At 26.9% G+C, this 27539-nt stretch overlaps 4 protein-coding genes across 4 annotated transcripts; 2 read left to right on the forward strand and 2 right to left on the reverse strand.

The window, feature by feature from the left end:
- Positions 1-13579: 13579 nt before the first annotated feature.
- Positions 13580-14051, forward strand: OCT59_025262 (uncharacterized protein; the record flags this gene model as incomplete). The annotated part of the gene is made up of 2 exons (XM_025328808.1): positions 13580-13824; positions 13892-14051. 2 exons carry the CDS (start codon positions 13580-13582, stop codon positions 14049-14051), a joined length of 405 nt encoding a protein of 134 aa, XP_025165068.1.
- Positions 14052-15524: 1473 nt separating this feature from the next.
- OCT59_025263 (uncharacterized protein) lies at positions 15525-17034 on the forward strand (the record flags this gene model as incomplete). The annotated part of the gene is made up of 2 exons (XM_066137284.1): positions 15525-15778; positions 15846-17034. The coding sequence occupies 2 exons, from the start codon at positions 15525-15527 to the stop codon at positions 17032-17034; spliced, it is 1443 nt and encodes a 480-aa protein (XP_065991973.1).
- A 2696-nt stretch (positions 17035-19730) lies between these two features.
- OCT59_025264 (uncharacterized protein) lies at positions 19731-21225 on the reverse strand (the record flags this gene model as incomplete). The annotated part of the gene is made up of 4 exons (XM_066137293.1): positions 19731-20589; positions 20806-20898; positions 20972-21039; positions 21124-21225. The coding sequence occupies 4 exons, from the start codon at positions 21223-21225 to the stop codon at positions 19731-19733; spliced, it is 1122 nt and encodes a 373-aa protein (XP_065991974.1).
- Positions 21226-24371: 3146 nt separating this feature from the next.
- On the reverse strand, positions 24372-26051 carry OCT59_025265 (uncharacterized protein; the record flags this gene model as incomplete). The annotated part of the gene is made up of 6 exons (XM_066137303.1): positions 24372-24415; positions 24483-24518; positions 24598-24840; positions 25120-25205; positions 25288-25490; positions 25560-26051. 6 exons carry the CDS (start codon positions 26049-26051, stop codon positions 24372-24374), a joined length of 1104 nt encoding a protein of 367 aa, XP_065991975.1.
- Between the last annotated feature and the right edge of the window lie 1488 nt (positions 26052-27539).

The following is a 27539-nucleotide window of genomic DNA, read 5'->3' on the forward strand; positions in this document are numbered from 1 at the left end:
AATCCATGCTTGATTTTTCATGGCTGATAGTTTAGTCCAACTCGGCTAACCATATTAAATTGCATAATACTTCTGCGTCATTTTTGGTCAGTTACACTTAAAATAAAAAAAATGAAAATTATATGTAATTTTATAATTGTAAAAAAACATTAATTATAATTTTATTCAAATTTTTTTATCACTTTTTAAAACTTTTGATAAAATACAAATGAATATTATTTTTATAAAAATTAATTGAATATAATAAAATTAATTAAACAACTTTATAAAATCCTGATGTACAGTTGTACACACTGATTATAAATTGGATAAATAACATTTTCATTAATGAAATTAATCGTCACAACAGTGTTACGCCAATGATGATTGATGTACAACAATATTTAATTGTTGCACAATGCAAATCAGATAGGGACTTGTAGCGCTACACCAATGGCACAGAGATAGTTATTTGTTAAACAATGTATGAAACGCAGTTTTCAAATCAATTAAAAAGATAAGGAACTTTAATGTTGACGTTCCGAAATTTTCATTTTTGTAAACATTGAAAAATTTTAAAATAGTATAAACCATATTTTTGTGACTATGATATGTGAAAGATGTGGAAAGTATTTACATTTTGAATGGTGTAAATCATGCTGAGATCCCCCTATTCCCTCTGTCATCAATTTACAGAGTTGCCACATCGAACGGGCATTCCTATGGTCGAACGAACGAATAAACGAACGAATGAACAATTAAACGAACAAGCAAATAATCAACGACATAATTAACAAACAACATAATCAACGAACAACATACAACAACATTCTTGGTTCATGACATAAATAGCGTTAGTAATATAAAACGTCGAACGATATAAAATAAAATTTAACTTCTCTAAATTTTCCCCAAATTATATCCACTTTTACCTTTAATTTCAAACTTCGATAGCTCTCGCTACGAATTATTACTTTCCAAAAGTGTATATTTAATTCATCTTAAAATTTCCATTTATTCAATTAAAATTAATTAAGCAAACATTAATTAAAGTTTAGGGCGAACCTATTACCTTTAATTAACATTAAACTTTACTAACAAATAATTAAAAAAATAAAACTTATATTTTTATTGAGTTCTGTGGATGAGAACTAAGGAATTACCTTGAATTCCGCTCTCTATATATACAATTTTTATGCTACTTTCTATTCTATCTATATACTATCTTTTATGTTCTCTTTACATATTATCTTTGAACTATCTTTCTAATATACTATCTATATTTTAAATACGCTATCTTTTAATATGCTATCTTTTAATATGCTATCTTTTTATATATGTTCTTTTTAATATATTATCTTTTACGTTCCATCTTTATACTATCTTTTTATATTATCTTTTACATTATTTTGTGTTCTTTAATCTTTCTGACATTATTTTATATGTTCTTTTAATTCGCTTTATGTGTTTTGCTTATAATCTATCTTTTGTGGCTTATAATTATTCTTTCTTATCGTTCTTATTGTTAAAGATTGCTAAGCCGCAATTGATCGACTCTATTTATCCTATTGGTTCCTTGTCAATCATTCAATAAATATTACATCATGTAGATCATTACTCTTCCTAAATGTTTATCCTTTTCGGCTAATTATTTATCCATCTACGCCAATCCACGATTAATTTGTTCGTTCTTAATATTTAATAATTACATTTGGTGGTTGAATTTTATCATCTTTTCGTGCTTGATATTCGACCGTTTACATTATCCCCCTCTTCGCTATTTGTGACCTCACAAATAACTTTAATAGAATCGAACTCGTGTCTTATCCATAATAATTTTAATCGAATCGAACTCGGGTCTTATCGAATACCTCTTTTCCTTTAATTACTATTTTTGGTATAAATCCCCTTCGATCATAAAATTTCTTTAACCATTCTCCATTTTGTGGTGTTTTTAGTATTCTTCCGTCTAATTCTTTGAGTTTATACGCTCCATTTCCAAATTCTTCGTGAATTAAATATGGTCCTTTCCATTTGTTCTGCAATTTTCCCGACCATTGTTTCTCTCTCCATGCTTCATATAATAATACTTTTTCTCCTATTTCAAATTTAGGTTTTCTAATTCCCCTTTTGTCGTGTTGTTGTTTTTGTTTCTCTTGAGCTTCTTTCACATTTTCTTTTATTTTCCTTCTTATTACCGGTAGTTCTTCAATTAATATTTTTACTCTGTCAGCTAATGTTATTTTATTTTCGTCTTTATCCAATGGTAGTTTTGCTCTCCTTCCGTATGTCGCATAAAAAGGTTTAATCTTTGTTGATGATTGCTTCTTTGTTCTATATGCAAATAATACAGATGGTATATGTTTATCCCAATTTTCTTCTCCTAATTTGGCTAATCCTTCGCATAAAGTTTTATTGAATCTTTCGACCAAACCATTTGTTTGTGGCCTATATGGTGTACTTAATCTATGATTTATTCCACACCTTTCTACCAATTCTTCCATCATTCTATTGTTAAAGTGAGTCCCTCTATCACTAATTATTTTCTTTGGACACCCATGTCTACAAATTATATCCCTCCAAATAAATTCTACTACCTCTTTCGCTGTAGCTTCTTTTAGTGGTGCGGCCTCGGGCCATTTTGTAAAATAATCCATTGCTACTACAATATACTTATTTCCCTTTTCTGTCTCTTTTAATGGTCCAACTATATCTATTCCAATCATCTCGAATGGTTCATTTATCTTTATCGGCATTAATTCGTTCTTTCCTCTTGGTTTTCCTCTCATTTGACAATTCCAACACGTTTTTACATATTCTTCTACATCTTCTTTCATATTTTTCCACCAATAATTTTCTTTTATTCTATCTAATGTCGCTTCTACTCCAAAATGTCCTGATAATTCGTTATCATGCATCATGTACATCAATCCTTCGTATTCATAATCCCTGATTACTCTAAATTTGTTTTGTCCTTTTACTCTATATAGAATTCCTTCTTTCAATTCATATTTATTCTCCTTTTCGATATTGTCAATTATTCTCTTGTAATTATTTTCTTCCATAATACCTCTTTAATTGATTTCGCTTCTAAATTTGTTATGTTCTGTATTTTTAGTTCTGTGCTCTTCTCCATTTCTCCACCTCTTTAAATACTTTTCTCCAACTACTATTGTCATTTTTAACTTTTACTCGACTGTATCTTTTAGTATCTTTGTACACGCCCTGATTTTCTTCAAACATTCTAACCATGTCCAAATATTCATCCTTCTTTAATGTTGGATATGATGATTTTTCCGTTTTCTTTGTTTCTCTTCCAATGTAATTTTTCCAACATACGTCGCCATCTTTTTCTAAAAATATCACTATTGATTTATCTATTGTTTCTTTCAATCTGAATATTTCTTTTTCCATCTCATGATTTCCATGTGGAGTAATTAATCCTCTGTCAAAGCTTTTCGTCTTTTGATAATAATATTCACAATATGGTGATTTGTCTAAAATTATTATATCTGTATCTTCGTCATATTCTAACATTCTCCTGTTTATTTGTTCTACTACTTCTTTTCTAAATTTCCATTCTGTCTCCATTTTTGATTCATAAAATTCATCTTTGTCTTTTCTTCTTCTTTTATAAGTATTGAATCTTACTTTTAATCCTTGTTTTTCCCATTCTTTAATTAAATTTTGTACTATACTTGTTTTTCCTAATCCATCTACTCCATCGATTATTACTATTTCTGGTTGGTCTTCTACTATCTTTAATAACCTACTTAACGCGTCAGCGTTCGTGTTTTCTTTTCCTGATCTATGTATTACTTCAAAATTATATTGTTGTAATTCCATTACCCATCTTGCTCTTTTTCCTTTCGGTATCTTTGCATTCATTAATCCTTTTAATGCACTGTGATCTGTTATTACTTTAAATTTTCTATCGATCAAATACTTATGAAAATGTTGAATTCCCCAAACTATTCCTAAACATTCCAATTCGGTTATCGGATAATTTTCTTCTGCTGGTAATAAACTTCTACTTGCGTATGCTATTACTACTTCTTTTCCCTTTTCATCTTTTTGACTTAATACTGCACCTAATCCTTTTCCTGATGCATCTGTTATTAATAAAAATTCTTTCTTCCAATCTGGATGTCGCAATATTGGATATTGTATTAACTTTTCTTTCAATTTTTCAAACGCTTCTTGTTGTTCTCTTCCCCAAATGAAAGGTATCCCCTTCTTTCTCAAATCACTTATTGGTCTTGCTATCTTTGAAAAATTCTTTACAAATTTTCTGTAATATGAACAAAGTCCTAAAAATGATCTTACTTCTTTCACTGTTGTTGGTGCCTTCATTTCTTTTATCTTTTCTATCTTTTTATCGTCTGGCCTTAATCCATCATTTCCTACTATATGTCCTAAAAATTCTATATTTCTTTCCAAAAATCTACATTTCTTTAATTTTATTATCAAATTATTCTCCCGTAACTTCTTTAATACTTTTTCCACATGTTCCATATGATCTTTTAAACTTTCCGAATATATCATAATATCATCGATATATACTACCACAAAATCGTTTATGTATTCTTCCAATATTTCATCCATTAATCTTTGAAATGTTGCTGGTGCATTCGTTAAACCGAACGGCATTACATTATACTCAAATAATCCTTTCGAATATACAAATGCTGTCTTTTCTTTGTCTTCTTCTTTCATTTCTACTTGATTAAATCCTGCCGCTAGATCTATACTTGAAAACCATTTTGCTTTTCTATATTTGTCCAATAATTCATCCATTCTTGGTAAAGGAAAACTATCCATTATAGTTATCTTATTTAACTTCCTGTAATCAATGCAAAATCTATATTTTCCTGTTTTCTTTCCTGCTAATGTAACAGGTGAACTCCATGGACTTTTTGATTTCCTTATCCTTCCCTGTCTTAACAATTTATCTACTTCTTCGCTTATAAATTTTGCCTTTTCATCTGTTTCTTTATATCTTCTTTGCTTTATTGGTTCTACCCCATCTTTTATTTTTATCTCATGCTGCGCTGCTTTTGTTCTTCCTTCTATTTCCTCATCGTATTCCAAAATATCTTGGTATTCTAATAGTAATTTTACCATATTTTCCCAAATTGGTTCTTCTACCTCCCCTATACTTAGTTTTTGCATAAATTTTTCACTTGGTTCGAGCATCTTTTCCGTCTCTCTCTCTTCAGAGCCAAGACTCTCTATTTAAAATTCTGGTGCATTTTGAATACCTCTCCTTCATCATTGCTTTCATATTCTTCATCGTCCTCACTCTCCTCACTTTCATATGCTACTTCTCTTTCATATCCTACTGGAATCGTTATTATTTCTCCCTGTTCTTCTATTCTTAAGGTATGATCTTCAAAATTTATTTTTGCATTATACAACTTCCATATGTCATTTCCCAAAATTAGATCCTCCTCTTCTGAATCGATTACTTCAACTTCTTTCAGTATTTCTAATTCATCTTTGTACCTCAAAGTTATATTCGCCTTTCCTAACGCTGCTATCTTTTGCCCATTTGCTATTGTACATCTAAATTTACTTTTTCCAAATATAGGTATATTCAATCTTCTTCTTAATTTATCTGTTATCACGCTTACTGCTGCTCCAGTATCTATTATTACATTCACTAATTGATCTTCAACTTCTAATTCTGTTCTCATTGCTGTAGTTCTCTTTTCTTCGTTTTTCATAGTTCCCACCGAGTGTAGTCAATTTCTCTCATTTACACTTCTTGGCTTATATGTTCCTTCCCTTAATTGTTTATGATACTTAGTATTCTCATTTGTTAATTGTCCAAATGTTATATTCGCTCTACAATTTTTCACGTCTCCCACAATGTCATAAGGTGGTATTCCATCAGTTAATCTCGGTCCATATTCTCTGGGCTTTCCTATCCCTGATGGCTTTGTTCTAACCCAATTTCCAAATTCGTCTTGCCGCATTCCAGGGTAAAATGCTTTGCCTTCTTTTGTGAACATTGGTTTATAAAATCTTCCATCCTTTGTCATGGGTCGACGACCATAATTATAATCTTCTGGTCCTATTGGATTATCCCAATTTTGGCTATCTTTGTGTACATTATTTTGTTCTGTCCTTTCGGGCGTATATCTTGGTGTTGTTGTTCCACTTGGTATTTCTCTATCATCCATTCTATTTCCCGCTTCTCTTAATTCTTCTTGTAAATTTCCTTCTTCACCATTATTTTTATATCCCATTATTGGATTCGACCTTCTTGTTTGTCTTCTTGTTTTTACTGCATTATCTTTCGCGTATAATTCATTATGGTAATTTAATTCCCTATCTTCATAATCATCGTAATAACCTTGTGTATAATACATTTCACCGTATTGTGGTTCCCCATATTCATATCCATCATAATCATATTCCTCTTGGTCATCATATTCGTCCATCATATTCACTCCTACATTCCTTCTTTTCTCTGGACACTCCCTTGAATAATGACCAACTCTACCACATGTATAGCATGTCGGTACCCTTTTTTGGAATGACTGATTTCTTTGAATTGGTTGATTTCTTTGCATTGGTTGGTTTCTCTGCATTGGTTGGTTTCTCTGCATTGGTTGGTTTCTTTGTGGTAATCGCCTATAACTCTGACTCGCTAAATTTCTTAATCTTTCATTCTCATCTTCTAACATCTTAATTTGTAACTTCGCAAAACTGTCTGCTAATTCATCTACACTTACCTCTTTATTATTCCTTACATTCCCTTGAACAATAGGTTCTTGTCTTCTTTGTTCATCATTAATTCCTTTTGGTTGTACTTTATCTGTTAATGCTTCTAAACCTCTTTCTACGTTTTTTGCTATCTGAAATGTTGCATTTAGATCTGCTGGATTTCCCATTACTACGTCTTTAGTAAAGTCTGGTTTTAATCCTCTAATAAAAATTCTCTTTTGCTGATTTGCTGCTACTGCTGCATCACCTCCCGCTCTCTTTAACATATATTTAAATCTCGTAAGGTATTGAGTTACATTCTCGTCTCCCTGTCTAATCTTTTCTAATTGTTCTAGCCATCTATCTTTAATTTCATCACTTGCATACTTTCCAATTATTCTTACTCTTAATCTTAAATTATGATCTCCATTAACATTCCAATCGACAATATTTACTCCTTCAGTCTTTAACCAATCTGCTGCTCCTCCCATTAATTTCGCTTTTGCTATTCTAAATCTCTGTGCATCATCATTCCCTAAACCATTCGCTGTAAATGTCTCCTCAAATTTATCTGCCCATTCTTCTGGATCTTCTCCACTGGTACCATAAAATGCTGGTATTTCTACAATAGCTCCTCTATTTGCGTTTAAATTTCCTATCGCATTAGTATTCGCTTGAACTTCTCCTTGTAATCCTGTCAATGTTACTGGTGGTAATACTAAATTGTTCCAATCTGCCCCAATATCATGATTATACATAGTATTCATTAATGCTCTTAGATCTGCTCTGAGTTCATCTCTTGATGCTGCCATTGTTATCTTTGGTTTTATTGGTGGTACTGGTGTTATTGGTATTATAGGTACTTCCTTTGATTTTTTATTTTTCTCTTTACTTTTTGGTTTTTTACTTGAGCCAATTTCGGGTCCTTTTATATCCTCTTCCATTTCATCTTCATCATCTGTTGGATTTTCTTTTTCAATATCTTTTTCACATTCTATGCAGGTTTCTTTTCCAATTTCAAATTCTTTCTTTAATCTTTCAATTTCACATCTTCCGCATTCTTTTGTGTTTTCAACTCTCCATTGTAATATTTGTTCATCTAATTCTTCATCTTCAAGATTCCATATTGTTAAATATTTCTTCATAAATTCATATGTTGTTATTATCTTTGCGGTTACTCCAAATTTTCTTATTCTTTTAATTTCCGTTATTTCTACATCATATCCCATTCTTTTCAAATCCATTCTAATTATTTCTTCGAATATCTTTGTTGTTCCTGTTTCTTCAACATTATTAGATTCAATAGATTCATCAGATTCCTCATCTGACATTTCTTCATTTTTACTAATCGGTAAATTTCCTTCTTTCTCATCGTCTGTTTCTGTTATAGTATAGCTTCTTGGTGTATCATCACTATCTGTTTCATCTATATTTAATTGTTCAAACCCTCTAATCTTATCATAAACTTTTTCAACTATCTCTTTTCTAATTCCCCAACCATGTTCACGAACTCTTATGTGCATTGTGTGCAACATTAATCTAATTTTTTGTTTGAACGCTTCTATCTTTTCTGTTGACTCATCTTCTTTTAATTCAGCTTCTTCATATAATATATTTTTGTATCTTCTAATAGTGCTATCCTTACATTCTATAAAATTTGTTATAGCTTCTTTATACCATTCATAAAATTCCCCAAATCTTATATTCACATCCCAATCTTCCAAAATATAACCATATCTTATTAATTCTTCGTTCCCTATCAATCTGTCCATTGTTTCATCTTCTTTATCATTTTCTATACAATCTCTCACGATTACTATTATTATTATCTTTAATCCTTTTTCTCTTAATACTGGTTGTTTCAAGTATCTTATCGATTCGACCATTACATCTAATGCATCTCTAGTCCTTCCTTTTGTATAATTATTTCTTTCTTCACTATCTATACTTAATAAATTTAATAACGCTCTTATAGTTTCCGCGTTATAACCTTTTATCGTATATTCAAATTTTTGTAATATTCTCCAAAATTTCTTAAAAACTTCTGGCGTATCTTTTACTGGATAACATATTTCACATGTTATATTTTCTCCTCTTAATTCACCTATATCTACATTTCCAATATTTTCATCATGTCTTAATTTGTGATTTTCGTAATCAACCCTCCAAGTTTCATACCATTCCATCGTCGTAATCGTTCATCCAGAATCTTAACTAAAATCTCACATCCTTTTATATATTTATACTTCACTCTTATCATTTCTATTTTCAATCTTCTAAACATTCTTTTATCTTTAAATAGATTGCTTCTTTCAATCTTTAGATTCCATCTTTCAGTTTTATGTATTCGCTACGCCATATTTTACTATTAATTCTTACTGCGCCTCAAAATTTCAAAAATTATTCTAAGTCCACGATCTCCTCAGGCTGCGGAGGTTTTTACTGCGCCATAAAATTTATCTTTTATCACCGATATCCATAATTTCACATGTCACATTCTAAAATTTATCTCCTATCACCGTGATTCATAATTTCACTTATCACATCTTTTTTGTCACCAAGATCCATAATTTCACATATCACAAACTCCAAAATTTTCATAACTTTTAAAGTTCGCGAATTTCCAATCTTTCTTATCGTCCACATAAATCCTTCTTACTATATATTCTATATTATATAAATTAATCTATGATACACAAAATGTCATTCTTTTCAAATAAATGTCCTCCTTTTCAAATAAATGTTCTTTTTCAAATAAATATTCCTTTTCAAATAAATGTTCTTCTTTTAAATAAATGTCCTTCTTTTCGGATTTTACTCTATTATTAAATACTGCACGTAATATTCATTATACGGCTCGTTAATGTGTAAATATCCTTCTATTTTATCTTCTTTTAACGGAACATTATAATGAGAGCGTGAACTAGGACACTACACCAGGAACCTTCATCTGAAATGTAGCCTAGAACCTGTAACAATACAACGTATCCATTTTTCCTCCTTCGTTGGCCGACTTGTCTCTTAACGGGTGAATCTAACCTTCCAAAATCCAGTTTCAAAAGTCATCAGCTATCCATAAAACTCATCTAAACCAACTTATCTTTCCTCAAATTGGTGGACCTATACTGGGCTTATCTCTATCTTTTTCCCATTGGGTAAAAGCATGATAGTTTACAGGTTTGTCCCATTTTATCCATTCAATGTTTCTCGATAGTAGGTGTCTTTACAATTTTCATTCCCCGTCCCCAAAGCAATTCGCGCGTTATTGAGCTGGGTATTCAGATTTGACGTAACCCATACGTTATAATCTTTAATGTCGAAGAATAAAAATTTTCCAATCTCGAGCATTTATCCAAAATTCAAACTCAGAGGTAACCCATACCACACAGATGAACCCCAGATAATACATTGGTGTTCTCCCATTATTAATCTTTATTCCAAAATTCATCTTTCACTTCCACATCTCCTTATGAAATTTTCCAGGTACTTTATTCCCGAAAGAAATATTCTTGTGCTTTCTATCGATTAAATGATTACTTGCACAACTTCAAACTCCAATCTTTCACCTTTTCAAGTTTTTTAACTCAATTAAATCCTTATTGATTTATTGGTTCCTTTTGAACTCGTTAAAACCTGAAATCTAAAAATAAATTCTAAAATAAAATATTGATTAATAATACCTATCAGTGACTTACTAACGAAATTAAATTTTCATATTCATTATAATAATAATCATGTGATGATGATCATTTCCTTTCTCGGAGCATGCACCATATGAGATCCCCCTATTCCCTCTGTCATCAATTTACAGAGTTGCCACATCGAACGGGCATTCCCATGGTTGAACGAACGAATAAACGAATGAACGAACAATTAAACGAACAAGCAAATAATCAATGACATAATTAACAAACAACATAATCAACGAACAACATACAACAACATTCTTGGTTCATGACATAAATAGCGTTAGTAATATAAAACGTCGAACGATATAAAATAAAATTTAACTTCTCTAAATTTTCCCCAAATTATATCCACTTTTACCTTTAATTTCAAACTTCGATAGCTCTCGCTACGAATTATTACTTTCCAAAAGTGTATATTTAATTCATCTTAAAATTTCCATTTATTCAATTAAAATTAATTAAGCAAACATTAATTAAAGTTTAGGGCGAACCTATTACCTTTAATTAACATTAAACTTTACTAACAAATAATTAAAAAAATAAAACTTATATTTTTATTGAGTTCTGTGGATGAGAACTAAGGAATTACCTTGAATTCCGCTCTCTATATATACAATTTTTATGCTACTTTCTATTCTATCTATATACTATCTTTTATGTTCTCTTTACATATTATCTTTGAACTATCTTTCTAATATACTATCTATATTTTAAATACGCTATCTTTTAATATGCTATCTTTTAATATGCTATCTTTTTATATATGTTCTTTTTAATATATTATCTTTTACGTTCCATCTTTATACTATCTTTTTATATTATCTTTTACATTATTTTGTGTTCTTTAATCTTTCTGACATTATTTTATATGTTCTTTTAATTCGCTTTATGTGTTTTGCTTATAATCTATCTTTTGTGGCTTATAATTATTCTTTCTTATCGTTCTTATTGTTAAAGATTGCTAAGCCGCAATTGATCGACTCTATTTATCCTATTGGTTCCTTGTCAATCATTCAATAAATATTACATCATGTAGATCATTACTCTTCCTAAATGTTTATCCTTTTCGGCTAATTATTTATCCATCTACGCCAATCCACGATTAATTTGTTCGTTCTTAATATTTAATAATTACATTTGGTGGTTGAATTTTATCATCTTTTCATGCTTGATATTTGACCGTTTACAATGCCATATAAATAATCTAAAAAATAATTTTACAAATTGGACCAGTGGAAATGAAAAAATTGATAATTTAATTCAGGAAATGCAATTAAAAATATTTTATCCCTCTGATATAATTGAATGGATGCCATATGATCGAAGGGGACAAAATTATCATATACAGTGCCCACCAATAAGTCACCGGTCACCTTTAAATTCGTACAACTATTGCGCAAATATGATCATATGTAAACTTTTTTTTTTAATAATAAAACTACTTTTTATCGTATAATTAAAGTTAATCATCAAGTTGAATTACATTTACTCTAAAAATTATATGTAATTTTAATAAGAATTGGCCATTATATTCTAAATTTTATTAGAAAATTTAAGATTTCAATAGAGGTTTTTAGGTATTAATAAAAAATTAAAAAATTTGTTCATCGATACTTTAATTTTTTAATAAAATTGTTTGCTATAATTTATGGCATATTATTGTTAAAGTATCATCAAAATTAATGAAATGATTAGAAAATTGTGCACATTTAGCTGGCATTTGCTGATCATTTGTAGATCATCACCAAATTATTTACCAAATTTTAGCGTTAACTAATGCATTGAATTTGGCCAAATTTTTTTTCCAAAAATATTTGAAGTTACAGCTATTTATCTTAAATTTTTTTATCATAATAAAATTCAAGATTATAATTTACTCTTTAACTTGATAATTTATTAATAATAGATAGGTGTAAAATATGTTTGTAAAATATATGTAACTTATCAATTATTTTATTGATTTTAATAATACTTTATAATAATGTACTAAAAATCATGGTAGACGATTTTATTCAAAAAAAAAACTATGATAAAACAAATTATTTTAATGCTATGATAATACCTAAAGATTTCTGTTGAAATCTTAAATTTTCTGATAAAATTTAAAATATAATGGCCAATTCTTATTAAAATTACACATAATTTTTAGAGTAAATGTAATTCAACTTGATGACCAACTTTACTTATATGATAAAAGGCAGGTTCATTATTTAAAAAAAAGTTTACATATAACCATATTTGCGCAATAGTTATACAAATTTAAAGGTGACCGGTGACTTATTGGAGGGCACTGTACTTTATTGATAAATGTAAAATTTGACAACGATTCCTCCAGATCAAAATATATACGACCTTCATTTTTTTTATATGACATTCTTACTCTATCTTGCTCAAAAGTATACGAATCAATTTTTTTATCCGTTTTTGTCCAAACAAGAGAAAGTGCTGTTGAAATTAAGCTTTCATCGTCGTCAGGTAAATAAACTTTTTTCCCGTGAATTTTTGAATTGAGAACTGAACAGGGTGTTTTTGACATTTCTAATATATTTATTCAATATTTTAAAAGCCGATACTTTATTTTTTATTTTTAAAATGAAGAGGGAAGAAAGCAATTGGGGTACTAAAAACTGTAAAAACTGATATTTATTTAATTGATCAAATAATAACATTTGATAACACGATTGTTTTGATACGTAATTGTATATTGTGATACGTTTGATAGAATGAGTTTTGATACAATAATATATATAATTGTTAAAATAATGTATTGATTATGGCTGAATAATCTGATATATTATTATTATTTTAATTGGATTTTGGAAATAATATTCCCGTATTCTGGCGAGAAAATTTTTTTTTCACTTCGGTGGGAATATTTTACAAAAAAAAATGATCATGTGAAGATGATCTACAGTCAATCATAATTTTTGAGATTATTTGCGGATTTGCGGATTATTTGCGGATTATTTGCGAGTTTGCGGCTTATTTGCGGATTTGCAGATTATTTGCGATTGCAGATTTGCGAATAATTATTCTTCAAAATCTGCAATGTTCCGCAATATCGCAAATTGCAATTAATCCGCAATTAGGGTATTGCGGACACATCTTTATATGCAACTATTTTCTGAAACTGTGAAGCAGAATCTGTCTCATAAAGCTAAATATAATGAGGTTTTGGGTATGCAAAAAAAGCAATTGGAATGTCTCTTGAATTGGGTTGTGAAAACGAAATAAATGAGATTTTGCAAAGCTGGATAAGAAAAAAAGAAAGAGAAATTCGTGATAAGCAGCAGGGATGTACAATTGGGTTTAAAGAGAATCTTCCAAATATTAGCAGCCCTCATCAGGCGCGTACAAAAGGTGCTCCAAAGAAGCGTGTAAAGAACGCATTGGAAAACACTACTATTAAATACAATAATAATAAGAATAGACAAGATATGATGAAGTAAGTAAAAACTTATCTAATAAGTATTAATTTATTGAACTTAAGTAATCAATTAATTATTATGTAGATTGAATGTTAAAGCGCCAAACAAGCAATCTAGAAGCGAATTACAACCTGAAATTCCTATTCGTCAAACTAAATACATATGTAGTTATTGTAAAGGTAACGGACATAATGCCCGTAGTTGTGAACTTAAAAAGAAAGGTGTTAGAGCAAGAACTAAATAACCGAATGTTCTTAGTTTATGCTTACAAATATGCAACTAATTTGTAAATTTTGAAATAATTAAAGACTTAAATTTTGCATTTATTCAATTTTTTTGTTTATAATTCGATACTTTTTGCACATTATTTTGTTAAATCATTTAAGTATATTAATTCTGGCCGAAGTTATAATTCGGTGAAAATCACCGCCGGTGAGCTTTAGCAATACTCAATTATTAATAGCGAGGTTATTGGTGATAAAGCACGCAAAATCAAATTGAAGCATGTGTTGATACAAATAGAGGTCAAACCAAATATTTATCAAATAATAAAATATATGTATTTTTGACCCTTCTACTCGAAAATAAAAAAAGATTTCATAGCTTCATTATAAAATTTATGTGCTATATTAAAAAAACTGACCGCCATTACTTTTGCTGGGGTCTGTATACTCCATCTTTGCCCTAAAGCCAGTGTGAGTCAATTTAGTGCCAATTTTTGTAAAAATCTTTAAGATAGTAAATTGAAAAATCCGATTGATGGTAAAAAATTTATAATCATTTTCCATTATTTTGAGATTGTCATCTGTCCGAGTAAGAGTGTTGTTAATAATAAAAAAAGAGAGAAATTCGAATTTTTTATCCGATCGGATGGATTTTCAATCTGAGTTGAATTTCTTCTCCATTTTATAATTGAACTGGATTTTAATTTTACTATATTGCGCATTGGAGTAGAATCTGAAGATATCTCAAAAAAATTCTAGACTTTAATTAATTAAATCTATGTATAATCGTCAAAATGTGTCCATCCGTCGATCCTCGGATTGGAACTCTGACAAAAACGTGGGTGTGATCAGTGAAAATCACCACCAATAATAAAATTATAATAAATCCATAATACGTAAAAGAAAAATAGTCTAAAAATCATACAATAATTTTAAATACTATAATATGAATTCGAATGAATTATATTCATCTAAACGCAAATATTACAATTAGTGTAATTTTTTATAATTTAAAATATATTCAATCGGAAGTCCGTGTTTCCATTTTTTTTTGTCCCTTAATAAATTTATCCGAATTTTCCGTAATAGTACAAATGAAATAAATTTATCCTTCGTAATAAAATCGCTGATCAATAATAGCTTAATTTATCTTAACTATAGAGAGGTAGATTAGGATTTAGGACCCACGAGCTATATAGTATATATAGGTCAGGGGAGATCGGCACACATTTACTATTAGCTCTACGAATTTCTTCAGGGCCGGCACCATGTAATGCTGGTCGGCATTATCCACAAATGGAAGTGATCTACTTGATTTTGGCTCATTCTAAGCAAATAACCAGGACCTATGCATAGCTCTGGGTTCTGGTAGATTGTTCTTATTTTGGAAGTAAACCGTCATCATTTGCAGTTGGCGTACGTACTGCTTAACCATATATGATATCTGAAATAACTATAAATAATTCTTTTTTTTTTTAAAAAAAAAAGAAAAAATGGTTACTCAATTTTTTTCGAAATTAAGTCAAAATTATATTGAATTATTAAAAGACGATGAATATTATGATGTCACAATTGAAGTTGGTGAAGACCCTAACGTAAAAATATTTTGTGCTCATATGAATATTTTGTGTTACCGTTCTCCATATTTACGACGAATATTAAAGTCTAACAAAAAGAACAATGATAACGTTTTAACCCATATTAAATTATCAAACACATCACCGGAAATCTTTCAAATTGTATTAGAGTAAGTTAATTATCATGTTATATATAACTTTGAATATTCAAATTATAACTTTTATTTTTATAATTAGGTATATTTATGGAGGTATTCTTTCATTGGATGAAAAAGACACTTCAGACCTTCTTAAAGTTTTGGCTACTGCAGATAAACTTAGTCTTCAAGAGCTAGTTGATTATTTACAAGGATATTTAATTGAAAATAAGTCTGAACAGCTAGAACAATATTTTGAATTTGCTCAACAAATTAGCTCAAATTCTAATAATTTATTAAAACTTCAAGAATTTTGTACAAATTTAATGGTTCAGTCTCCCGAGAAAGTTCTTAAATCATTAAATTTCACTTCATTTCCTGAAAAATCTTTAATTTCACTTATTAAAAGTGATGATTTACAAATGAAAGAAATTGAAATATGGGAACATGTATTAAAATGGGGACTTGCACAAAATCCAACTCTCATTCCAGATCCTAAAACTTGGTCTGATGATGATTTTAAAACAATGAAGAATACTCTACAACATTGTTTACCCTTCGTTAGATTTTTTTGTTTATCACCAAAAGAATTTTCACAAAAAGTTCGTCCATATCAAAAACTCCTAAATCAACAACTTTATGAAGATTTATTAAACTTTTATTTAGATCCTGAAAGTGTATCATCTCATAACATTCAACTTCCTAGAAAAATTAAAATTAATGAAAACATTGAAGTTATTTGTTCACTAATCGTTAATTCTGGTATTGTTTCAACAATTTCAAGATGGATAGATAAAATAGTTATTAATGATAATAATTTTAATGAATCATATTTACCATATAAATTTGAATTATTGTTAAGAGGAAGTCGAGATGGATTTACTCCTAAAAAATTTCATGAATTGTGTGATAATAAACCTAATACTGTTACATTCATTAAAATAAAAGGAACAGAAGAAATTATTGGTGGGTATAATCCAGTAATATGGGAAACCCCCCAAACGAGTTCTTGGGGTAAAACCGAAGATAGTTTTATTTTTTCTTTTAAAAATAAGAATAATTTTAAAGATGCAATTTTGAGCAAAGTAATAAATTCTAATTATGCACTATTATTTGGTTCTATATCTGGTCCATATTTTGGTGGTGATATTAATATAAATGCTTCAAATGAATTTGTAAATTATGACACCACTGAATATTATAATAGTTTTTATGAAAAAAAGATAAGAGATATTGAAGGTAAATTTATTGTAGAAGATTACGAAGTGTTTCAAATAATAAAAAAATAAATGTATTTTAAAGGATGAATTTTATTTAAGACAAAAATATAATAAATATTGTATTGATACGCATTATATGTAACAAAGAAATAAATAAATTATTGCTATATTTACGTTACAAACTTTCAGTTATTAAATAGATTCCGTTTGAAATTATGATATTCAAATGTTCATTTATAAATCAAGTAAATTAGAATATTCGATCATAGAATTTTGAGATCGAAATATACTATGAGATTTGAATATAAATTGCAATCTTAAGATATAATGCAAAATGCTTTTGTTAATTTTTGAACTATTACTTTGATTTTTATAATAATTGAGATCCTAATAAAGTTCATAACACGTAAAAGGAAAAAATACTAGTCTAAAACGCACATACTGTATCCATTGAGATATTATACGAATTATATTAGAATTTACATCTCACATATTTTCAAATATTCGAATTTCAAGACTTTAAGTGGAAGATCTACCATAAAAAATATATCTAAATGTAACTTTGCTATGCAATGTCAAAAATTTACATATAAATTGTAAGGGAATTAACTAAACGCAAACGTTACAATCAGTGTAATTTGTTAAAATTAATGCATTAAATTGGAAGTCAGTGTTTCAGTAGTGTTTCTATCTTAAAACTGTGTTATCAATGCCAACGTTTTTTTGCCCTTAATAATTTATCAGAATATTCTGTAAATGAAATAGTTTATTTCCACTCGTTTAATTTGCATAAAAAAGTCCTTCGTAATAAATTTATCACCGATCAATAATTAATTGCAATAGCTTATGAACAATGGTCTGTCTTAATCTTATGATTGTAAGAAAAACTTATTGTTCATTAAATTCATTATAATATTATAATTCACAATATAAATATCGTCATTAGAATTTATTAATATGAAAATTAATTACTGCATATTAAAAAATTGAGAAAAATCAATTTTCAAAACTAAGAAATTTTGAATTTAATTTATATAAATTTATGATTTTACTTTAAATAAAAAGCTTTGCAATTAGTATAATTAAGAATTCATTAGATTAATTGAAGTAAGCAAGATTTGTGATAGGATGATTAAAAGCATAATTTCATAGTTAACTTTCCAAGTTAGAGGCGATATTATTATAGTAACAGGTAATACTTATAGTAATTGTTAATTTAATTATATTAAATTGATAGTTGCTCAAGTAATTAGTATGTTTATTAAATTATCCAATTTTTATCGGAATCTTGAACAAAATTTGAATTTTGTATAAGATCCCATTTAATACATGCTTCCATTCAGATTTTAATTTCTTTCGTCTGTAAATCATCTCTTTTAATTAATTTAACTAAAGATTTTTCAGTAAGTGAAATAAAATATTTTCTTTGGAGATTTAGCCTTTAAATTGGTAAAAATTATTGAATTCCTAATAAATGTTATTCTAATATTACCGATTTATAAACAATCAACTAGTTCTTGAAGATGAAGCCATCTGCGACAACCAAAACTCTAAAAATTTCTGAAATATCTTGCTTATTCAATAAAAGACTGCCACCATAAATTATAAAGATTTATTAACTGAAAAGTAATTTTAAACATTTAATCATTTTTGCATAACTTTAAGGTAAACTGAAATATCTCTGGTAGAAATTTGGTAACCTGATTTGGGCCAAAGCATCATTTTGATTAGAAGCAAAAGTTCGTCTTAAATATGGAGAACGTTAACAAGAAAATATTCATATATGTGCGCACTAATATTTTTACATTATGGTCTTTTATTACCAACATCAATAGCAATATTAATCATCCTTTAATATTTCACTATAACGTTGATTTAGTGCTGAAAACAATTTTGTTGACATAATATAAAATAATTTTTTTTTTGAAATCAAATATGTTCGTAGTTCAAATGGAAATGAATTTACAATATTTATGTGTTGATGTAGATTTAAAATACGTACTGTACATTGGATTACGTATACAGTTTGATTACTATAAAACATTTAAAATAAAAACAATGTATAATCTCTAAGAATATTTATGTCCAATAAATAAATATGGCTACGATACAATATTTTATATAGTATTAAATTATTTTTTGAAAAATTCAATAAAGGTCACTAGTATACTCGTCCGGCGATTCATTTCGGAATTACCGAATTGAAATTGTAACGAATCACTCATTCGACAAAATTTTGAGTATTATTTATTATGACACGATATCGAGCTACTAAGTTAAAAACTTTTTACTTTTATAATTACGCTTAAAACAGAAAAAAAAGAAAAATTTGGTTTATTTAATATTATCTTTGTGAAGTAACTTGCTAATTTAAATTATTGGGTGCATCGTACTAGATTATTAACATTAGGATAAGGTCTTGTATTATAATTCAGTAACAAAATATCATACAAATTACATTGAATACTAAATATTTTATTTTATTTTATTTTAATTTTTTTTTTTAAAAAAAAAAATTAGCCACATACAAATAAAATATAACCCAAAAAAAATCAAATTCAGCTCGGATTCCCAAGTTAATCTATGATTGACCCTTTAATACAGGATATTCGGGTCGAGTTAAACGTTTCGTAAACCCGACCTGATTCGTCTCGTGAGGAATCTTCGTGTTGAAATATTAATATTTACAGAGTGATATTAGTCTAACATTACTTCATAAACTGTGCATATAATTCATAATATTACAGAATTTATTAACGCTTACCCTATTTTCTAATAATACGAAATATTTCATAATCTTTAATAGCAAATTTACCATTTTTTCTTATATTTTTTTCATAATGTTTACATTGATGATAACTTTCATCATAATTTGCGAATTCATTGGAAGAATATACGACAATGTCATCTCCAAAACATGGTCCACCTAAATAGTCAAACCATACTGCACGATCACTATGATCTACATTACTAATAATTGCATCTTTAAAAAAGATATCATTATCATTGAAAGAAAAAATAAAACTATCTCTTGCGAATCCCCATTTACTAGAAGATTCCCATTTTAATGGATTATATCCACCAATAATTTCATTCGTTCCCTGTATTTTAATAAATGTTATAGTATTAGCCTTACCGTCACATAATTCATGAAATTTTCTAGGTGTAAATCCATCCTGGCTTCCTCTTAACAATAATTCAAATTCATAAGGTAAATATAAATCTCTAATATAAGCGAATTTATTATCGATAACCTTATTATCGATCCATCTTGAAATAGCTGAAACAATTCTCAAATCCACAATCTCTGAATCGATTTTGACATTTCTCGGGAGTAAGATGTTTTCATTTGGTTCATTATCGGGATCCATATAAGAATTTACTAAATCTTCATAAAGTTGATGATTTAATAGTTGTTTATATGGACGAACTTTTTGTACAAATTCTTTGGACGATAAACAATAAAATCTGATTAAAGGTAAACAATTTTGTAAAGTATTTTTCATTGTATCGAAATCATTATCTGCCCAAGTATCAGGATCTGGAATAAGAGTTGGATTTTGCGCAAGACCCCATTTTAATACATGTTCCCATACTTCAACTTCTTTCATTTGTAAATTATCCCTTTTAAGAAGTTTAATTAAAGATTGTTCAGGAAGTGAAGTAAAATCAAATGACCCAAATATTTTTTCTGGAGATTTAGCCATTAAATTTGTACAAAATTTCTGAATTCCTAATAAATTATTAGATTGAAAACTTATTCGATGAGCAAGTTCAAAATTTTGAACTATCCATTCCGATTTATTTTCAATTAAATAACTTTGTAAATAATAAACTAACTCTTGAAGACAGAGTTCATCAGCAGCAACCAATACTTTAAGGATGTCTGAAGTAACTTGCTCATTAAACGAAAGAATGCCACCATAAATATACCTAAATTATAAAAAAATTATAAAATTAAATCGAAAAGTAATTTAAACGTTTAATTTATTTCTTCATAACTTACATTAAAATAATCTCAAATGTATCTGGTGAAATATTTGGAAATTTAATATGAGACAAGGTACCATCATTCTTTTTTTTATTAGAAGCCAAAACTTTTCGAAAATATGGAGAACGATAACATAAAATATTCATGTGGGTACGGAATATTTTTACATAAGGATCTTCACCAACTTCAATCGTAGTATCGTAATATTCATCGTCTTCTAACAGTTCAATATAATTTTGACTGAGTGTCGCAAAAAAATGTGCTGCCATGATATATAAATTTTTTTTTTCTTGAAAAAGAAAAGGTATAATTTAGAAACAATGGGACAATGAATCTATTTTTATAATTGATGTAGATAGTAGATACCTTCTAAAAAGAAAAATGATGATCATTTTCAATGCGGGGCGAACGGGGACCTTATATTCACATGATCAACAATAATATTTAACGTCATAATTTGATATAATAGTCAATTAGTCATACACCCGAATAGACATGGTCTTGAGTGTCTTCCGCTGCGCTTACATAATATGATAAAAGATGTTCGTTAAAAATATCTTGGGGAGTAGGGGCTTATAATAAAAAAAGAATATTCCCCTAAAGATAACAAAGTTAAGTTTTTTAATATCAACTTTGTTTTTCTAAATATTATTTATCAAGTTATATCTATGAAATTGATTTTCAAACTTTAAAAATGACAAATAGTGTAAAAAGTAAATTGTTATTCTTACAATAACTTGATAAGCATTTTTCACATTTCCACTTTTGGCAATTGATTATGAAATAAAATCATGTGCACATAACTAATAGATCGAAATTTCGTATAATCATCTATTTTATCATAAAAAATGCGGCATGAATAATTTATAACAATACGAACACTACTTTTTTAATTTATTTTTGAAAAAAATTTGCTTTATTTCATTAAACTTTGTCATTTAAAATTTTCAAAAAAATTAATTTCAAAGCTTTATACTCGCTTTTTTTCTTACCAATATTCTACTTCAAAGAGCAAAATATATAAATGAAAACCCTCCAAGCTATTCATTGATGCTATTTTAACAACTACTATATAAATCATTTAAATGACACGCCAACTGATCATATTAGTAAATAACCCGATCCAATTTATCATCACACTACTATTATGGCACTACCAAAAAATTAATAATCCAATCCGCTCAATAAAGTTTAAAATTAATCTAACCAGTTAAATCAACGAACTTTAAATTATAATAATTTTGGCTAAAATTTTTTTAATTCTAGCCAAAATCGTAGTTCTACTAAATTTGGTTAAAATTGACCATTTTCATCGGAAAAAGTATGGTCCGAAAAAAAATTATAGAACAAAGTAATTCTACTTTTGGTTAAAGTAAATTAACTATTGGTTAGAAGATATAAATAACGTCAAAAAAATAAAAAAATAAAAAAAATATTCTAGTATGTTTCGAAAATAATCAAAATAATCTAAAATGGGAACCAAATTTAGTAAATTAAAAATCTCAAGTAGTAGAAAATTTTATAGTAGCGTTTATTGTACTCCATCACTGTCTTTATTGCCAATTTCTCGAATTTACAAGAACTTAAATTATCATTTGGTCTTGAAGAATGCTTTGTTGATTTTGAAAAGTTACAATATGTTTTTTTTCACAATTACAAGTTTTAAAAATTTGGAATGAATTTCCAAGTGATGGGTTGCAAATAAAATTCTTGGAAGATAATAGGAAAAATCTAAAAGAAATTTATAGGTGGGATTGAATGTTGTAATGATAATTCATTAAATTTAGCTATTTCTAAGTTTTGTCTAATACTTAGAAAACTTTCCACTGGAATTAAAAATAATGAATCGGAAACATTAAAAATAATTTTTAATAGTTGCAAATATTTAGGAAGTATTAAAATTTGGTGTGGAGGTAAATTTTTGAGCATTAGAAATGATTGTGAAATATTCACAAAATATTAATGAACTAATATTATATAATTTATTTGCCGTATGATTTAATTTATTTTACTTCTGGAAAAATTAGAGTCCTTTTTCGTAAATTGGACAAATTGTGTACCACAAAAATCACTTTCTTTAGTAATTGTTATATGTGATGAAGAAAATAGCTTAGATAAAAATAATGAAAATATTGAAATAATTAATAAATATACAATTAAGCATTATTAAGAAATTTGAAGTTACAGATTTTGATGATGATGAATATGTACTCGTAAAAAAATTTTTTTAATTTTATTAATAAGAATATATGTTCATATAATTGTTTAATTTGCAGTTTTTTGTTGATGTAATCTATTTGAGATATTAGCTCTTTATCAAACATGTAAATACAGGAAATAAAAATCAAATTTAAAAATTTTCCTAGCGTTGCAATAAATTTTTGTAGTTAAACGCATGGGTAATGATAAGAATCTTATTATGATGATAAAGATAGGGGTAACAATAATGAATCTGATTATGATGATGAGAATTGAGATAATATAATCAAGAGAATTATTTGCTGGAATTTAATTACGGTGATATCTTTTGAATTCAAAATAATTATGACAGATTTCAAAATACAACTTCTTAACTTGGCGAAAAGAACTATTATCAATTATAATTGTTTTTGCAAAATTAATTAATGAAAGAAATATAGAAAATTAGAAATTTTGCTGTAAAATTGATGATTAATTCAAAAGTACTATATTTACTATGTAAATTACAAAATTCAAATAATGACAGGATGAACAAGTATCCAGCATGCAGAGATGCAACCTGTTTCCTCACATAGTTATTAGCTTATTTAATAATTTATTTTCATCTTTAAATATCATTTAAATACATACTATCACTTATGATTTTAATGTATGATAATTTACTTCATCAGGAATAATCATATTTAGTGCAAAAAGTGATTTATAGCTTTATTATCATGAATTGGTTCGCATTAGAGAAAAGCTATGTACATTCACGTGTACAGGTTTGGTATATAAATAGTTTTATCTGCAAAGTTGCCATTATTTCCATAGCTACATATGCATTTTTTTATGTGATAAATGTAAATAAATAATATGATGTTAAAATTATAGCAAATAGTGAGAATTTAAGATTTACAATTTAGACGTAATTACAATATTTATTTCAACAAATAGTAATTGTAATAATAAATAAATAAAGAAAAATAAATAAATAACTTAATAAAAGCAGAACATGATTACAAAAGTTTCTATTCATAAGATTCTGTGTTAACATTGTTACTAACTTTAATACGCTTAAAAAAAAAAGAAAAAAGTAAAATAGAATAGAATAAAATGATTTAGTAAAATCTTTAGTTGCATCTTGTTTTCTTGGATTTATTGGATTACTTCTCTTGATACTGAATTGGCCAAAACAATTATTAAAAGCAATAATAGAAAACTTTAAATTGTACCTTTAAATTTCATTTATATCAAACTCATATTCTTTTGTAATATATTCTAAAGAAAAAGAACCAAGTAATTAATAAACTCCTTTACATACTGATTAAAAAAAATAACTTAATACCTTTATTGTTGATTGATTCTTCAACGAGTTTATTATCTAAGATAATAATAATTATTAAATATGTTAAAATGTAGTAATTATTGTCCAAATTTATATAAAAATAATGTTTACATACTTGGTTTCGTATTAAACGTTATTGATCTGCTTGTATAAATTGCATTTGGATGAGGTTTTTCATTAAAATCTGGTCCAAGCATTTTTAATTTTATTAATTCTAATCTTATTTCTTCAGCTTGATTAAAATATTTGGCATCCATTCCCATATTTGACCACGAATTAAAAATTTCACAAACATCCGTTGCCAAAGGTCTCTTTTTAGGATCAGGATTCCAACATTTTTTCATTAAATTAACAAAATCTTCAGGAGTGTCGTAAGTAATATTAGGTCGTTTTCCATCAATAATTTTGTAAATCAAATCAACATCATGTTCAACATCAGCAAAAGGTTTACAACCAGTTGTTAATTCCCACATAATCATGCCCATACAATAAATATCAGATGATTTAGAAAATTTGGCGCCTTTAAATATTTCTGGTGCAATATAAGGTATAACTCCATATATACTGCTATCGTGTGGAATGTCATTTGCGGGCTGTGATAATCCTAAATCTCCAATTAAATATTGATCTATTTTACATGAATCATTTTCAATTATTTCAACCAATATATTTCCACTATGAAAATCTCGATGTACGAAATCTTTTTCATGAATAGTTTGAAGTCTAAAATAAAAAATTGGTTATTAATAAAATTTTATTTAAATAATTTTAAAATCATTATTAATTAACGTAAAGTTATAAATACCCATCTGAAATTCGCCACAAAATGTGCAATTTTTTCTTCCATGTAATCTCTGCAAAATTCTTTTGTAAATAATTATGTAAATCTCCTCCATTTGCATATTTCATTATAAACATAAATTCTTTTGTTATAGGATCTTTTGCGATACCATGGCATTTAATAATATATTCAAATTTACTATCATAACATTGATAAAGTGATTTTAACTAAAATTTTATAGTTTAAGTTAGTATATTAAATGTTTTTAAAAAAAACAAATTTTGAAAATTAATTACCTCATTTAAAAAATATTTATTTGGTTCTTGAGAATTTAAAACTTTTTTTATAGCAACAACGTTTCCATTAATTAAAGCTTTATAAATAATACCAAATCCTCCTTCTGCTATTTTTTTAAAAATTTTAATTTGTGAATATGAAACCCATTTTATTTTCGGTTTTGTAGAATGATAATCAAACTCATTTTGAGAACTTTGATATTTTTGTTTCAAAGATTTAAGAAATCCTTGAGAATCTTCTAGAATTTCATTTAATTCATCACTGGTAAAAACAAGTAAATGACTTGTATAACATGCTTTTGGATGAGATTTTACAATAAGATTATTATGCTCAATTGGTGCATTTATAAATTCCATAATATTACTTTTTAATTCTTCATTAATATCTTCAATTTTCTTATTCTCAGGGCGAAAAATCCAATTTTCAATGATATTTAAAACTTCTTTAGAAGATGGCCTTTTTAATGAATCTTGATCCCAGCATTTTTTCATTAAATTTATATAACATTGTGGAGTATTTTCAATAATTTCAGGACGTTCACCTTTACAAATACTTAAAGCAAGTTGAAGATCATGTGCTTTATCATTAAATGGTGGAATTTTAGATATAAATTCCCACATAATTATAGAAAAACTATATATATCACTAGCTTGAGTATAAGGCTGACCTCTTAAAATTTCGGGTGCTATAAATGGTAAAACTCCATAGATATCATTTTCTTTTAAAAAAGATTTTGCAAGTTGATATAATCCTAAATAATCACTAATAAAAATTCCATATATATCTTCATATTTGCTACATAAAATATTACCATTATGAAAGTTATAATGAATAAGATCTTTTTCATGAATATCATTAAGACCCTTAATAATTTGATATAAATGAAATAATTTTTGTTCCCAATTTTTTGTTATTTCTATTAAACAACTTTTTAAACTATCCTTATTTGTATACTCCATTATTAATGCATAATTCAAAGTATCTGGATCTTTTGTAAATCCATATATTTTAATAATTTCACATGAATTAATAATTTTCAACTATAAAAAAAAATAATATTTAATTAATTACATAAATAAATTATAATATTAAAAAATAATAATAATATTATTATATCATACTTCATTTAAAAATTCATTTAAACTTTCATCTGAATTTTTAAGATAATCAAAATATTTAAAAATTACTTCAACACTATTATATTTAGCTTTATATATAGAACCAAATCCTCCTTTATCAAGATATTCAATATTTTCAAATTTATCATAAGGAACCCATTTTAATTTATTTTTAGAAATAAATTGATCCACAATTTCACTTCCACTATTACCAAATCTTTAAATACAAAAATGAAATTATATTAAAAATTAAATTTAAAATCAAATTTACAATTAAAAATTTAAATATTAAATAATAATAATTATACTTACTCTAAATAAATTATAAAATTTTAATATAATAAATAATTAATTAATTTAAATTTTAAATAAATAGTATATAATAACTTATAACTTACCAACTAAAATAAATTATCAAAATTTTTAAAAAAATTATATATTATAATAAATTAAATATAAAAAAGGATTATTATAATAAAAAAAATGCAATACTTACAGGCTAAATTATTTTAAATTATTTTAAATGATTTTAGTTTAAATAATTTAGTTAGTTTAAATTATATGTAAATATTATATAAATATAATAGTATTACTTACGATCTAAAATATTTGAATAATTTTTTAAATAAAGAATTTAGTTAGTTTAAATTATATGTAAATACAATAGAATTAAATAAATAACTTTTAACTTACCAACTAAAAGAAAAAAAGAAATTAAAAACAATTTTTTAAATAAAGAATTTAGTTAGTTTAAATTATATGTAAATACAATAGAATTAAATAAATAACTTATAACTTACTAACTAAAAGAAATTACAAAATAATTTTTAAATAAAGAATTTAGTTAGTTTAAATTATATG

Source organism: Rhizophagus irregularis, chromosome 5 (assembly GCF_026210795.1).
Source record: "Rhizophagus irregularis chromosome 5, complete sequence".
Classification (NCBI taxonomy): Eukaryota; Fungi; Glomeromycota; class Glomeromycetes; order Glomerales; family Glomeraceae; genus Rhizophagus; species Rhizophagus irregularis.